The sequence below is a fragment of the Bubalus bubalis genome, chromosome 4 (assembly GCF_019923935.1).
Source record: "Bubalus bubalis isolate 160015118507 breed Murrah chromosome 4, NDDB_SH_1, whole genome shotgun sequence".
Classification (NCBI taxonomy): domain Eukaryota; kingdom Metazoa; phylum Chordata; class Mammalia; order Artiodactyla; family Bovidae; genus Bubalus; species Bubalus bubalis.
Genome location: NC_059160.1, coordinates 145,470,409 through 145,484,961, shown reverse-complemented (window position 1 = coordinate 145,484,961; position 14,553 = coordinate 145,470,409). Strand labels below are relative to the sequence as shown.

The following is a 14,553-nucleotide window of genomic DNA, read 5'->3' as shown; positions in this document are numbered from 1 at the left end:
CAGCCCAGCTCCCACGCCCCTCACTGTGGCTGCTTGCAGCTCTCCTATCTCTGTCTACATGGATGCTTATGTTTTATGTCAGCATGCTTCTGCCTTAAATTTTTTTTTTAATTTTTACTTATTTTCGGCTGTGCTGGGTCTTCATTGCTGTGCGAGGGCTTTCTCTAGCTGTGGTGAGCAAGGGCTACTCTCCATTGTGGCGCACGTGCTTCTCATCGCAGTGGCTTCTCTTGTTGCAGTGCATAGGCTCAGCAGTTGTAGCACAAGGGCTTAGTTGCTCCACGGCATGTGGGATCCTCCCGGACCAGGGATTGAACCCATGCCTCTTGCACTGGAGGTAGATTCTTAGCCACTGGCCTACCAGGGAAGTCCAATGTCTTAAAATTTTAAAAAGGAAATTCTATCTATCATCGTGTGACGAGTGGTATGTGCAGCTGTAAAGTGAGGACACGCGTTCTTTCTTGATCAGTGGCCCTATAACTTTTCTTGCAATCAGATCTGATCGTGACATTCCCCAGCTTCTATTTTCAAAAGCACCTCTCTTAGTCTATATAGAGTCAAATCCAGACCATTAACACAGCCCACGGGACAGGCCCATCTCTGGCTGCTGTTCATCTCCTCCCTGCCGGCTCCTGACCTTGCCTTCTCACAGACTGTGTCCCTACTGCCCACAATGTCCTTGCCCCCGTGTAGATCTCACATCCTCACTGGTACTTCCCCATCTCCCCAAGCAGAGTGTATGGCTCCCTCTCTGTGCCCCACTTATGTGTCTGTCTCTCTTTCTCGACTGTCCAGTGCTGGAGGACAGGAGTGGGATTTCTTTGTCCTTGGAGCCCCCGCCCCAGGACAGCACTTGGTACCAACTAGATGTCCCTGGAGGTAGGTGTGAACATGGATCTGAAGTTGGACCCACTTGTCAAAAAGTTACCTTTGAAAGTAAGTGTTCAAACAAACAAAAACCTGTGCACAGGTGTTCAGAGGAACTCTATTCACAGAAGTCAAAGGTGGAAATGACCCGTGATGAATGGATAAACAAATGAAATAGTATTCAGCCCTAAAAAGGAATGAAGCACTGATACAAGTTACAGTATGGATAAGCCTCCAAACATTTTAAGTGAAAGAAGCCAGACACAAAAGATCACATATTATACAATTCAATTTATATAAAATATCCAGAAGAGGCAAATCTATAGAAAGAGAAAGCACACTGGTGGTTATCAGGGGCTGGGGGAGGGACGTGACTACTCAATCCATGTGGACTTTCTACAGACGGTGATAGAAAGTTCTGGGAACTAGATAGTGGTGACAGAGAAGCAGCACTGAGTATAGTTAACGCCACCGCACTGTACAGGTTTAAAGGTCACAGTGGTAAACTCTGTCATGCATTTTCCGCACACACAGAAAGTTACCCAACCGTTCTAGACCATTTTTGGGTAAGCTGATGATGCAAAATGGCCCGTATCCAGACACTTTGTAGTCCCCATGGTGTATGAAATGATCTATGTGGGCCTGCTCAAATTATCTGAGAGATGCTAAAATACCTTCCTGATTGGTTGTGGCCTGTTTTGCTCTGTGAACTGAATGTGTGTGTAGCATGTCCCGCTAGAGGGGAAGGTGCCTGGGGACATGACCCAATTCCACACTTACCTTCAGCTACTTCCAAAGGGCCCTGGGACTTGCGAAGCTCCTTTACTGTTTCCAAGAACTCCTTGCCCCCAGCCTTTTCCAAGGCCTTACCTGTGAAGGACAATAGCGGAAAGCCATTGTGGTTGCCCTTTTCAAAGCCATTAATTTACACTGGTTGACAGTTTGACTAAGTCTTAAAAAAGTGCTTAGAAATTAGGAATCAACTTTTGCAATTAAATCCTGGTTACCGGGCTTCCGTGGTGGTCCAGCACTTAAGAATCTGCCTGCCAAGACAGGGGACAAGGGTTCAATCCCTGGTCCGGGAAGATCCCACATGCTGCGTGACAACTAAAGCCATGAGCCCCAACTACTGAGCCAGTCTAGAGCTGGTGAGCCGCAACCACTGAAGCCCGTGCGTCTAGAACCTGAAACAAGAGAGCCACTGCCATGAGAACTCCGTGTGCCCCAGCCAGAGAGCAGCCGCCATTCTCTGCAACTAGAGAAAGCTCTCATGCAGCAACAAAGACCTAGAACAGCCAAACTAACTAACTAACTAAATAAACTTTAAAAAATTAAAAAATTAAATCCTGGTTGCCAGTGATCACCGGTGGCAGGGGTCCCTGTGCTTCTATCCAACAGTACTTAGATTCTAGCAAACTTTTTTTCAAAAGAATTATTTAATATTTTATTTCACTTACTATTGCTTCTAATGTATCATAGGAATTATTTCCCCAAAATGTTAATCACAGCTGGATTGAAAGAATATTTGCAAAATACAGTAATGTTGTTTCCGTAACTGTACCACACTATAAGTCTCCTGGAGAGTCAAAGGGGTTTGCCTTTGTGGAATGTGAAACAAGAGCTCAAGGAGCAGAAGCTATTGAGGCAGGTCTCAGCCCTTTAGTCAGAACAGGGAAGAGGCAAAGAAGCTGCTCTGAAGATGCAGAATGCCTCACTCCCAAATTAGAAATTTTAAAAATGGCCCAGAAAGACAACAATAAAAAAGAAGCCTCAGAAGTTTGCAAAGAAGGAATTTTGTGGTGGTCCCATGGTTAGGGCTTGGCACTTTCACTGCCGGGGCCCGTGGTGTGGCCAAAAAAAAAAAAGTCTGCAAAGAAAACAAAGGTATTTATAACTTTAAGGTTTAGGGTTAGATAAATAAGGTTTTCTTTTTTTCAACTTATGTCTTTATTTCTTAACTTGATATTTCATTTCGAAGAAGTCTCCACTGTAGAGGAAAAGGATACTGGAGATATAAAAGACTGATCCCTCTTGAAAGCAAAAAGGAAGCATAAGAAAAAACAGAAGGAGAGGCATAAAATGGGAGAAGAAGTTATGCCATTATGAGTACTATCAAAGTAAGTCAGTGGTACAAGTTATATTGTTGGCAATTGACACAAACTCTTCAAAGGACCTTTTTAGGGGTTGATTTGTTCATAAAGCAGTCTCAATGACATGAACTCTTAATGATCTCTTTAAAAAATTAAGGACTCAGAACCTCCACTGGGTGTGGGATCTGACCTTGAGTTTTTGTTACAATTCTAGTGTTTTTTTTCTATTCTACTACCACCCACCACCTAAAAAACAGAGCTATCTTTATTGTTCTCCTGATATAAAAATGCAAATACTGTAGAAATGAAAAAGAAGGTAAAACTTTAAAAGATAAACTTATTTTATTTGTGAGAAGCTGCTGCTGCTGCTGCTAAGTCGCTTTAGTCGTGTCCAACTCTGTGCGACCCCATAGACGGCAGCCCACCAGGCTCCCCCGTCCCTGGGCTTCTCCAGGCAAGAACACTGGAGTGGGTTGCCATTTCCTTCTCCAATGCATGAAAGTGAAAAGTGAAAGTGAAGTCGCTCAGTCGTGTCCGACTCTTAGCGACCCCATGGCCTGCAGCCCACCAGGCTCCTCCATCCATGGGATTTTCCAGGCAAGAGTACTGGAGTGGGGTGCCATTGCCTTCTCCGTGTGAGAAGCTAGGACACACTTAGAGTGAAAGTGTTAATCGCCCAGTTGTGTCTGATTCTTTGTGACACCATGGACAGTAGCCTGCCAGGCTCCTCATGGAATTCTCCCGGCAAGAATCCTAGAGTGGGTTGCCATTCCCTTCTCCAGGGGATCTTCCCGACTCAGGGATCAAACCAGGGTCTCCTGCATGGCAGGGAGATTCTTTACCAACTGGGCCACTAGGACACACTTAAGGCAGAGCTCCAGATTAAGGCCACTAGTGGGAGGCTTTCCAAACGCAGTGAGTTGAGGGCAGCTGGTAGAGCCTGGGCTGGGTTTAAGGAGTGGAGTTTTCACCATCTCTATGTGCAAGAGAAATCCTGTTTCTCTGTAATACTAGTTTTTGTCGTTTGTTTTTTCTGTTTTCCCCCACCCAGTGCTATCGTATCTCCATTTCAGCAAAGCAAGCGGCCTGTGATGCCAAGGGGGACACACAGGTGAGCTCGGCAGCCTGGGGCCCCTGGTGCTGCCATCCTGGGCTGAGCTACTAGTAACCACCCCAAATCACCTACCTCAGGAGCAAGTCCTGTATCCCAGGAACAAAACCCTTTCCTTACTCATTTCTGTCTTGTAAAAATGGGTGAGATGGTGACCATCTAGTTGCCATCTTATTATTTCTAGTGTCAGGAAGCTTACCTTCCTAGGTTCCTCCACCTAGCCTGGTACCACTGGTGGGACAGATTGCAATCCACTGGTGAAATAATTCAGTGTATATAGCCTTACAGACAGCCTAACTTGTTCCAGATGTCAATTTCCTTTTTACCAGTGGTGTTCTCAATACTGCAGCTTAAAATATATGTACAGGTTTACCCAAAACAAGCACAACAATACTTAGAGTAACACTACTCATTATAGCCCACATTGGAAACAGCCCCAATGCCACCAGGGGTACACTGGATCAACAAACTGTTATATTTCTACGACGGAACACTGCACAGTAAAGAAAATGAATGAACTACAACTACGCTCAGCAGCATGCGTGGATTTCACAAAGTTGAGCTAAAGGAGCCAGACACAAAAGGAGACATACTGCATGACTCCTATAAAATATAAAACAGATGAGACCCCTCTATGCTATTAGAAGACAGGAGAGTGGTAGGGACTTCCCTGGTGGCCCAATGGCTAAGACTCTGTGCTTCCACTGTAGGGGGCATGGGTTCAATCCCTGGTGGGGGAACTAAGATCCTGCATGCTGTACAGCGCAGCCACAAACAAACAAACAAACAAAACAGAGGACATCATAGTGGTTACCCTCGGAGAGAATGGTCCTGGGACGAGGGATGAAGGGGCCTTGTGGGGTGCTGGCAAGGTTCTGTTTCATGATCACGATGCTGGTCACACAGTTGTATCCATCAAGCTGTGCACTAATGATCTGTTTTTGTATAACACTTCAATAAAAATTTCAAAAATATATGCATATTAAAAAAATTAGTTTTTGATCCCTGGGTCAAACCTGGGTCTCCTGCACTGCAGGCAGATTCTTTACTGTCTGAGGCCCCAGGGAAGTCCCAATACTTTAATGATGTTCAGTTAAACACAAAGGCAGAGTTTGACTGACAGGGTCCGCCAAGCAGAGGCTATCCAGCTGACAGAGACCAGCCTCACGAGAACTTGCCAGAACAGTAGCTATTCTAAGGCACTTCTCCTGAAGTCTCAGAACCTTACCTATATCTTCCTTGAGGTCAATTTCGGCTGTGGTTGGGTGGACGATGCCCTCCACTCTCATGGAGCCAATATGGCTGATGTCACTCTGGGTCAAGGACAGCTGCATTGGGAAGAGAAGATGGAGAGTTGGGCGAGATAAGTCCTATGGAAAACCTTCGCATCTGTGCATTCGTTCACTGACTGACAACAGAAATGGCTCTATGTGGAAAAACCATCTCAAATTTCCAGGTGTGTGGTTCTCAGTAGGCTCTTTTGAGCTCAGTGGATTTGATATTCACCCTGAGGTTAGCAGCACGCAACAAATCTGCCTCCTCTTCCAGGAACAGGAATGGGATCTCCCTTCCTTTTCTTCTCCCTATAGATTATGCCCTCATTTCTCATCTGGGTGGTCTTGGTGTTTGACGTGGTAGTTTCTGAGTAGCTCCTGCAAGAAGCTACTCAGTCCTCACCATTCTTTTCAGAGCAGCACAGACTTCTGGGCACAGGGACGCAAAGCCAACCACTTCTGCGGGAGAGAAGGTATGGGCTCCGGGATTCTGACCTGCCTGTATATGGCCACCTTGTCTTTTGGGGACCCTGGAGCCACACTTGTGAAATGCTGCCCTAGGGGCGTGAACTGAGTGGAATGGAAACCATTCTCCATCATCTCCCCACCTGAGCAAGAACTTCTTGCTCCCCTATTTAAGTGAGAGAAAGCGAATCATCTCGTAACTACAGACAGCCCCTAGAGCGGACGTAACTTCCACCTCTTTGCTCCGCTGCTTTCATCAGTGATAAGTTAGGAACCCGCCACTTTGATGCGCTTCTCAAAACATGCTCTTGCCAATGGCTTCAAAAGAGGTTCAACCATTGTCAGGCTGCAAACATTTGCTACCTGAGACATGATTAACTGACTCTTTCCACACGTGTCTTATTGCAGCCCCAGTTGACTTAGTAGATAAATTGTCTGTTATGCTTGTGGGAATGAATTATCTGCATGTTTGGCGGGGGCTGCTGTTGTGCTGCTGAAAACTGTTCAAATGTATAACCCAGTTTGTTTTCTTTCTACAGCCTAGAAAGGCAAGCAGACTGAATTATTGGCAAATAATTCACTTCTAACACCAGGGATATTCCGGGAACATATCTTTCTATTTTCTTTCTATGATAAATTACATCACATCATGTAAAGCAGGCCTCCCAAAGGCTGGTTGAGAAAGTTAGCTATGGATTTTTTTGGTGAGCACAAGAATAACTGGGACATGGGAAGCAGAAAAATACTGAGCAGAAAGATCCACTGGCTGACCAATGTCAGCATAAACAATTCTCAGCACTAAAGAGTTTGTTTATCCTCACAATGCAGACATTGCCACAGCTTTTTAGTTTAGAAATGAATATGAGACCAGAGTGAAAGTTGTATCAGGGAAGGAATGGATGAAGGTGGCATCATTGCTTGTAAACAGTAGGTTATAAAAATGCAGTAGTGCTTTATGACAGCACATTACAACTTTCTTTATTACCTTCTGCCCTAGAACAAGGCTCTTAGAAGACAGGATAGTGAATCCATCCCCTGGCCCGTCTTCAGAGGTGGAATTTGAAGTCCCTTCTTTATCGCTGTCCTTTGGTTTGGACTGTTGGTAGAAACCAGAAGGACAGATGAGAAATCATCCAGAAAAAGCCCAAAGTGGCTTTTAAGTCTTTCCCTTGGTAACCACCCTGTTGGATATAAAAGGAAGTGGTCAGGTGTTAGGTTCTACTGTTTTTGATGGAGGGAAGCAAGGGATACCAATATGGGGAAAAAAGGATACTACAAAAAATAAGGCGTATTTAAGGGATTCTTCGGAGAAGGCAATGGCACCCCACTCCAGTACTCTTGCCTGGAAAATCCCATGGACAGAGGAGCCTGGTAGGCTGCAGTCCATGGGGTCTCAGAGTCAGACATGACTGAGCGACTTCACTTTCACTTTTCACTTTCATGCACCGGAGAAGGAAATGGCACCCACTCCAGTGTTCTTGCCTGGAGAATCCTAGGGATGGCGGAGCCTGGTAGGCTGCCGTCTATGGGGTCGCACAGAGTCGGACACGACTGAAGCGACTTAGCAGTAGCAGCAGCAAGGGATTCTTGTGCACCCACAGTCCTTACTCAAACCTGGACACAGGTATGTTATTCTTGCTCTTTCAACACCTGCACGTTATGGAGGCTGGGGTCATTCACAGTACACTGTTCAATCTCCCTTCTCCCCAGGGCTCCCTGGGGCACAGCGGCCGAGAAACGAACTCTTTTGTCATCTTTTTAGTCATCACAGAGGTCCGAGGAATGAAAACTTGAAACCCCCAGAGCAGTGCTGTCCAACAGAACTTCCTTCCTTCATGGAAATGTTCTACCTCTGTGCTGCTCGGTACTGTCAAGCATGTGAAATGTGGCTGGAGCAACCAAGGAACTGAGTTTTTATTTCATTTTAATTAATTTAAATTCAAATTTAAATAGCCAAATGTCGCTAGTAGTTGCTGTACTGGGCAGCATATGAAAAATATGACTTCACAAATGGTATCTCTGAGTTATAGCTACTTAGCATATCAGGTTATCCAAACACCTGAAATGCCAGTGGCTGAACTCGGATGACTCTCTGTGGAAGGCTAGAGATGTGTCAGCTGCCATGGGGGAGGTGGGAAGTAGTGTTCCAGGCCAGCATCTCTCACTGAAGATTTTGGTGGGGGCAGTGGAAGGGGTCCGGAAACGTGAAAACCACCATGTTTGGGGGTTGGAAATCTCTAGTAGACCCTGCATGATTATCTGAGCTGGTCTCAAAGACTCTCTATTTATTTTTTTAAGATTTTTTGGAGGTAGCTAATTTTTAAATTCTTTATTGAATTTGTTACAGTATTGCTTCTGCTTTTATGTTTTGGTTTTTTGGCTTCCAGGCATGTGGGATCTTAGCTTCCCAGCCAGGGATGGGTTGAACCCACACCCCCCCTGCAGTGGAAGATGAAGTCTTAACCACTGGGCTGCCAAGAAGTCCCCCCTGTTATTCTTTTTCACAGACATTCCTATCATTTCCTCCCCCCACCCACCCGTGGTACCAAGCTGAGGCAAGTACCCAGTCCTTTGGAGATGCTGGCCACATCCTCCTCTTTGGATGGTTCAACTTCCCTCCTGCTCTTTGAGTGTCCAGGGCTCACAGATACCACTAGGCTTACCTTTTTGGATGTCCGTGGTTTGGCAGCCTTCGATTTCTTTCCCCCCTTCTTTCCTGACGTGGCCTTCCTTCCTCTTTTCTCTGGGGGAGGGGAGAGGATAGTTTCTGACTTGCCTTTGGTCCCTCGCTTTTTGGCCAGCAGTTCAGGGTGGATTCTGGGCAGGACGCCTCCGCTGGCGATGGTCACTCCTTTTAGCAGCTGAAGAGAGACGATGTGTGAGCTCAGACAGCAAAGAGCACGTTGGTTCTGGATTTAAAATGATTCTAACTGTTGGCAAAGAAAGTGTTAAACCTGGTCTCTGCTTTCCAAAGAAACTGCATGATACATGATTTAACTGGTTTTCCCTGTCTCACGGGTAGGGCTTTTCTCTGTAGGTATCAAGGCAATCCACAATTTTGTATGGAAAACAAAACAAGCAAAGTGAAATGAAAGCGTAGACAGGGTGGAACCAGGGATGTTGCCCAGAGCTCGGAAATTCCAGACATAACAGAGGATAAAGAGCTTCAGACGTAGGAGCACAGCTTGACAAAGTGGGGTTCAAAGGTTAATGCAAGGGCTAGACTCAGTTAACAACCTTCCTCACTCCTTTGATCATGCATTCCATCAGTAAAATATGTTTGACCGTGCACCTCCCAATGGATATCTGTTTACTCTAACTAATCGACATGAACGACCACACTAATACATTTTGCACATTCTATAGCAGTGCTACTCCAAGTGTGGTCTGCAACCAGGGCCCGCCCACAAGCTATTAGTTACCCATCTGTGGCAAAAGCGCTACAGAAATCATGAGGAAGTGTCTAATAAGTTGATAGAGTTATTGTTTATCTATTCGATCTAGTAACAACAAAATTGTAGCTGGTAGTTTGTATATTTTTGTCTTTTAATTTTTCTAGTAATTACTTTTTATTTTATTTTTGGAAATTATCAGTTCATGTTGGATTGGAAATAGGAACTGATTCTTAGCCACAAACAGGTTGAAAAAATAAGACCAGAAAATAAATATAAATGAAAGTTCTTATACTATCCACCTGCTACCTCACACATCTTCGGTGGGGGGATGAAGGTGGGAATTTACTTGATTTTGGAATCAGTTTTAAAGTATAAAGGGTTAGTTTTGATAATAGAAAGAAGGACACTTCTGCCCTCGTCAGAATAAATCATCAACAAAGTTTGGGTGAAGAACCTGTAAAGAGAAGAACACGTGTGTACTGCACCTCCCCTAGCAACACACAGAGCTTGCTTTTAAGGAGGAAGCGAAGCTCTGGCAAGATTCAAAATATATAATGGAGTCTATTCCAGAGACAATTTTATGTTGAATCTCAATCCTATACTATCTGAATGTTTCAGCGTAGATGTGACTGGGCACTATAGCAGGAAGGATTTCTAACCAGCTGGGTCCACAAGCAGTAATGTGTTTGGCAAATCCATTTGGTGGCTGGTGTCAGTGCTTCAGACGTACCTGGTTGAGCTCCTCGTCATTGGCAACAGCCAGCAGGATGTGTCTCGGGGCTATCCGGGCCTTCTTGTTGTCCCTTGCTGCATTCCCAGCCAATTCTAGAATTTCCGCTGAAATTTCAAGGGAGTGTTAATAGGCAATCATGGAATGGGGTCTGAGCTTTCCAAAGCTTTTCTTTGGAAATGGTCTTTGAGTTTGATCACTTTTACTCATTTGCGATTTTTATGTCTGGGACTGGAAAGAAATCCAGAAAACTGAAAAGTACTCGTCACAGACATGTAAGATATTTTAGAAAGGCCTGATATATGATCCTTTGGCAAAGTCTTCTAGCTGTCCCTGGACATTAATTCTCCCCCATCTTCCTTAGCGGTAGACCTCTGATTTTTTGCTGAGCCCATAATCACAGGAATGAAGACAGTATTCCAATCTCCCTTGTTGATAAATGTGGTCATGTGACAAAGATCTGGCCAATGAGAGGCAAGCAGTCATGTTGCATGGTACTTCTGGGAAGTATGCGTCAATGAAAAGACAGTATTCTTCTTCCCTCTTTACTGGCAGACTGAGGACACGATGGCTGGAATTTGAGCAGCCACCTTTGTCCAAGAGTAAGAACTGTGGATTACAGAGCAACAAGATAGAAGGAACCAGAATCTCTTATGACTGTGGAGCCTCCTTGTCTTCTATAGACTTCTTTTGTATGAGAGAAAAAGAAACTCTCTTGTTTAAGCCACATTCAGCAGAAGTTAACCCTTATTAAAACATAACCCTAATATAAAACCCGAGTTTCTTTCACTGTGCAGCCATTTCTGAGGAGAGCTGAGACCGCTTTCAGAATCTCCTTCTTCTTCACTTGATGCCCCTGGTCCCTTACGTCCTAAAGGAAAGTGGATAGAAAGAACTGATTTATACTCAGGGGGTGAGGAACTACTTGACCTAAAAGGTGGACTCCTAACGGGAATACCTTTGAGACCTAGGAAGGGAGGTTTGTTGGGCCCCAGGGGTTTTTCACATATCCCTCAGGACCTAACCATGGCTCTGACTTTAGCAAACGTATCATTTGATAAATGTGAAAAAGTTTAAAGAAAAGAACATTCCTAAAAGTATTTCACATACTATCAAAATTTTGGAGTCAATAAATTTTTTTTTAATCCATAGAATTGGTTTATACTCTTGAATGCTTTCTCCTTCCACCTTTGTTTTATTATTATTTTTTTCTTTCTCAATTTTAGAAGAATGTTTTGCTAAATCAAATCTGTCTGCCTTCAAAAGTATGAATGAGCCTGTAAAAAAAATTCCTTCCCTAGAAAGAATTCCTTCCCTAGAGAAAGAGGCAAAGTGCCATGTGTTATATGTGGGGGTGGGGGGAATTGTATGTGCATGAATGTGTTGTATGTATGTATGTGTGCAGGTGTGTGTGTACGTGTGTGTGTTGAGGGGATTTGCTGGTACAATGGCATATATACTAAGCCCTAAAATTAACAGACAATTTTGCATGATTCAAATAAATCAACACATGCAGTTGCCATCATTCATAAAATCTATGGCAATAAAACAAAAACTTGGCATAAATACGCCATATTAACTAAGCAAATGTGATTAACAAAAAATCAGAATAAAATAAGCATTAGAGTTAAATATTTATATGGCATTTCCATAATGAAAGGCGCTAAATCACTGCAAATTCATTCTCACAACATCTTTTCTAGGTTATTAAGCAAGGAATATGGTGTTTACCAACAATTCATTTACATAGTCACGGCGTTTTCTGAATCAAAGTTTGAGGCACCATGGTTTGAAAAATATGAGCAGGCTTGTTGGGAATGGAACACAAGAGCATTTGAAATGAATGCCATATTAGATATCCAATCTGGTTTGCTGCCTTCAGATTGTTGCCCAACTTTTCTTTCTTTTAAAAAGGGTACCCAATGGGGCTTCCCTGGTGGCTCAGTGGTAAAGAATCTTTCTGCCAATGCAGGAGACTCTAGTTCGAACCCTGGTCAGGGAAGATTCCACGTGCTGCAGAGCAACTAAGCCCATGCGCCACAACTCTTAAGCCTGGGCTCTAGAGCCCGAGAACCACAACTATTGAGCTCATGTGCTACAACCACTGAAGCTCGAGTGCCCTAGAGCCTGTGCTCCAGAACAAGAGAAGCCACCACAATGAGAAGCCTGTGCACTGCAAAGAAGAGTAGTTCCTGCTTGCCACAACTAGAGAAAAGCCCACTCGGAAGACTCAGCACAGCCAAAAAAATCAATCAATCAAATTATACAAAAGGGAACCCATCTAAAGAGGTGTCATTGTAAAGTCTTCACAATAGGCTTGTGTTATGATTCTAGGTTGAAATGTATAGCACCCCACTGAGTGCAATTAAAAGGACTTTCCTATACCTGCTGATCCTAGGGGCCCCGAACCTGGGAGGAAGGAGCTCTCCACTCACCCCTTTGTCCAGATGGGTGGAAATGCGCCTCTGAGTTTTAAGCTTCTGAACAGGTGAATTTTTAGCATCACGGACCATAACTGTCCTGCCTCTGTCACCAGCATTTAGAGGAAGCAGTTAAGGATCCTCTCCAGGGTTCATCAAATTAACCCTCAGTATGAGAGGCCAGGCTAATGGGAAGCTTGCAGCCTTCAGGAAGCCCCTGAAGGTCAGGTGATTTTCAGCTTGACAGACAGAAGCAAAGACTGGATTCTCAAAGGGAAAATCTGCCCTCATCGCACACGGCCACAGGAAGAGGCTAAAGGCAGCAATTTGTTAGAAGGCGCAGTGCAGGCCCACAGGTGAGGCTGGCCTGTGTACAGCTGGGCTCTTGGACTAACTCTTCCGAAATAATTTATAGGAAGGAAAAGCTTGATTGTGTGCTTGAGTGCAAAAGCAGAGGTAGAATTTTTTCTCTTTAAAGAGAAAAAAAAGAATACACAGCAGAAAATCTAGACCTAGAAGTTCTTTTCTCTGTTGGATGTTTAGCCTAAAAGTTCCTTGGGCCAGATTTCACCATTTAAATGTTTGAAATAATGTTAATCATTATTAATATCTTCAAATGTTGTTATGACAAATATATTCATGTCAACTATAAAAGTTTGCTACACTCCAGAGTGATTTTATTGATCTTGGGAACACAAGTATCCTTGCATGAACTGGCAATCAATAGAAAAACTGAATTTATATGGCACACAATGTTTCACTGCAAATTTTGTGGGAAGATCATAATTTGTTAAGTGGTGGAGACTTCCACGGAAGTCTGGAAATTACTACAGCAAACTTCTCACTTCTTGCAAGTCACACTTCCAGTTGCAGTAACCATCTGGAATACAACTGAGTATCTGATAGTAAAAAGAATGATTTCTTAGCCAAAAAGGATGCAGGAAAGCTCATCATGCACATTATTCTTGGAGGAGCCCGTGTCCTCTCATTCTGGACACAATCTAAACCAACAATGGACAACTCAGCTCACAGGAGATGGGAAATACCACAGTACATCTGAGACAGAACACAGGATGGTCTCCTGCCCTCGCCTCTGCTTGTTTGTCCACCTGCCCACTAGGTGGCGGTGTCCCTGGGCCCGGTCTGGGTGCTCTGCTCTGCTCAGGCTGCGCAGTCTTCTGGTGAAACCTCATTCAGTCACAGCACCCGCTTCCATCCTCCTTCCCATGTCACCAGATCTGTACTTCCAGCCCTGCCATGATGTCACCTGGGTGTTCTGCAGGTAAATAAAACTCACCACATCCCCAAATCTAAAGCATCCCCAGAAACAGGCTCTTCCATCACCCCTGGGACTGGCAGTTCCATCCACGCACAGACCTGGAGTCATTCTCCATCCCTACCTCTCTTGACTTATCAGTCTTACACACCTTTTCTTCTCTTTTCCAAACTTATTGCCATTACCTGAGTTAAAGCTCTCTTCTCCTCCAGCCCAGATAATTGTCGTGGCTGCCTAAGTGGTTTTCCTGTCCCCGGTTTTGTCTTCCTCTAGACCCATGCCAAAAAGGCCAGCACTGGCCGATGGCATTTTGTGCAAATTAGAAAAAGATGCCCCTTCCTCAAGATGCTGGACTTCCCTGCTTTTGTTAGGACAAGATGCTTTACTGCCATCTGCTGGAAATGTTCATAATAAGTTACAGTTCTTTGAGGTCTATGATGTGAATGCTACTACCTTAAATGTATGTCTTTGTGCAGTGTACAACCACAGGTGTGATCCTGGCTGCCAAAGTGATCTTTTCAAAACCCAAATGTAAAACCTAAAAAATCAATAGATTAAAAAAAATGTTTGGTGTTAAATCGGTTCAGTCCCTCAGTTGTGTCCCACTCTTTGGGACCCCATGGACTGCAGCACGCCAGGCTTTCCTGTCCATCACCAACTCCCGGAGCTTGTATAAACTCATGTCCATTGAGTCAGTGATGCCATCCAACCATTTCATCCTCTGTCGTCCCCTCCTGCTGCCTTCAGTGTTTTCCATTATCAGGATCTTTTCTAATGATCAGTAAGTATCAGTCCTTCCAACGAATATTCAGGACTGATTTCCTTTAGGATGGACTGGTTGGATCTCCTTGCAGTCCAAGGGACTCTCAAGAGTCTTCTCCAACACCACAGTTCAAAAGCAACAATTCTTTGGTGCTCAGCAATG

The 14,553-nt window shown here is 44.3% G+C and overlaps 1 protein-coding gene across 2 annotated transcripts in view; it reads right to left on the bottom strand.

Moving 5' to 3' along the window:
• The window catches only part of LOC102408956 (core histone macro-H2A.2), a 56,592-nt gene that overhangs the window by 7,051 nt on the left and 34,988 nt on the right, over positions 1–14,553 (bottom strand). The window contains exons 3-7 of one of the 2 annotated variants that reach the window (XM_006078084.4): positions 9,933–10,039; positions 8,471–8,668; positions 6,793–6,903; positions 5,297–5,396; positions 1,648–1,737 (exon numbers count right to left, since the gene is read on the bottom strand). In XM_006078084.4, the coding sequence (XP_006078146.1) occupies positions 1,648–1,737; positions 5,297–5,396; positions 6,793–6,903; positions 8,471–8,668; positions 9,933–10,039 (606 nt within the window). The remainder of the gene's footprint in view (positions 1–1,647; positions 1,738–5,296; positions 5,397–6,792; positions 6,904–8,470; positions 8,669–9,932; positions 10,040–14,553) is intronic. The other variant, XM_044942210.2, reaches the window with a different exon arrangement.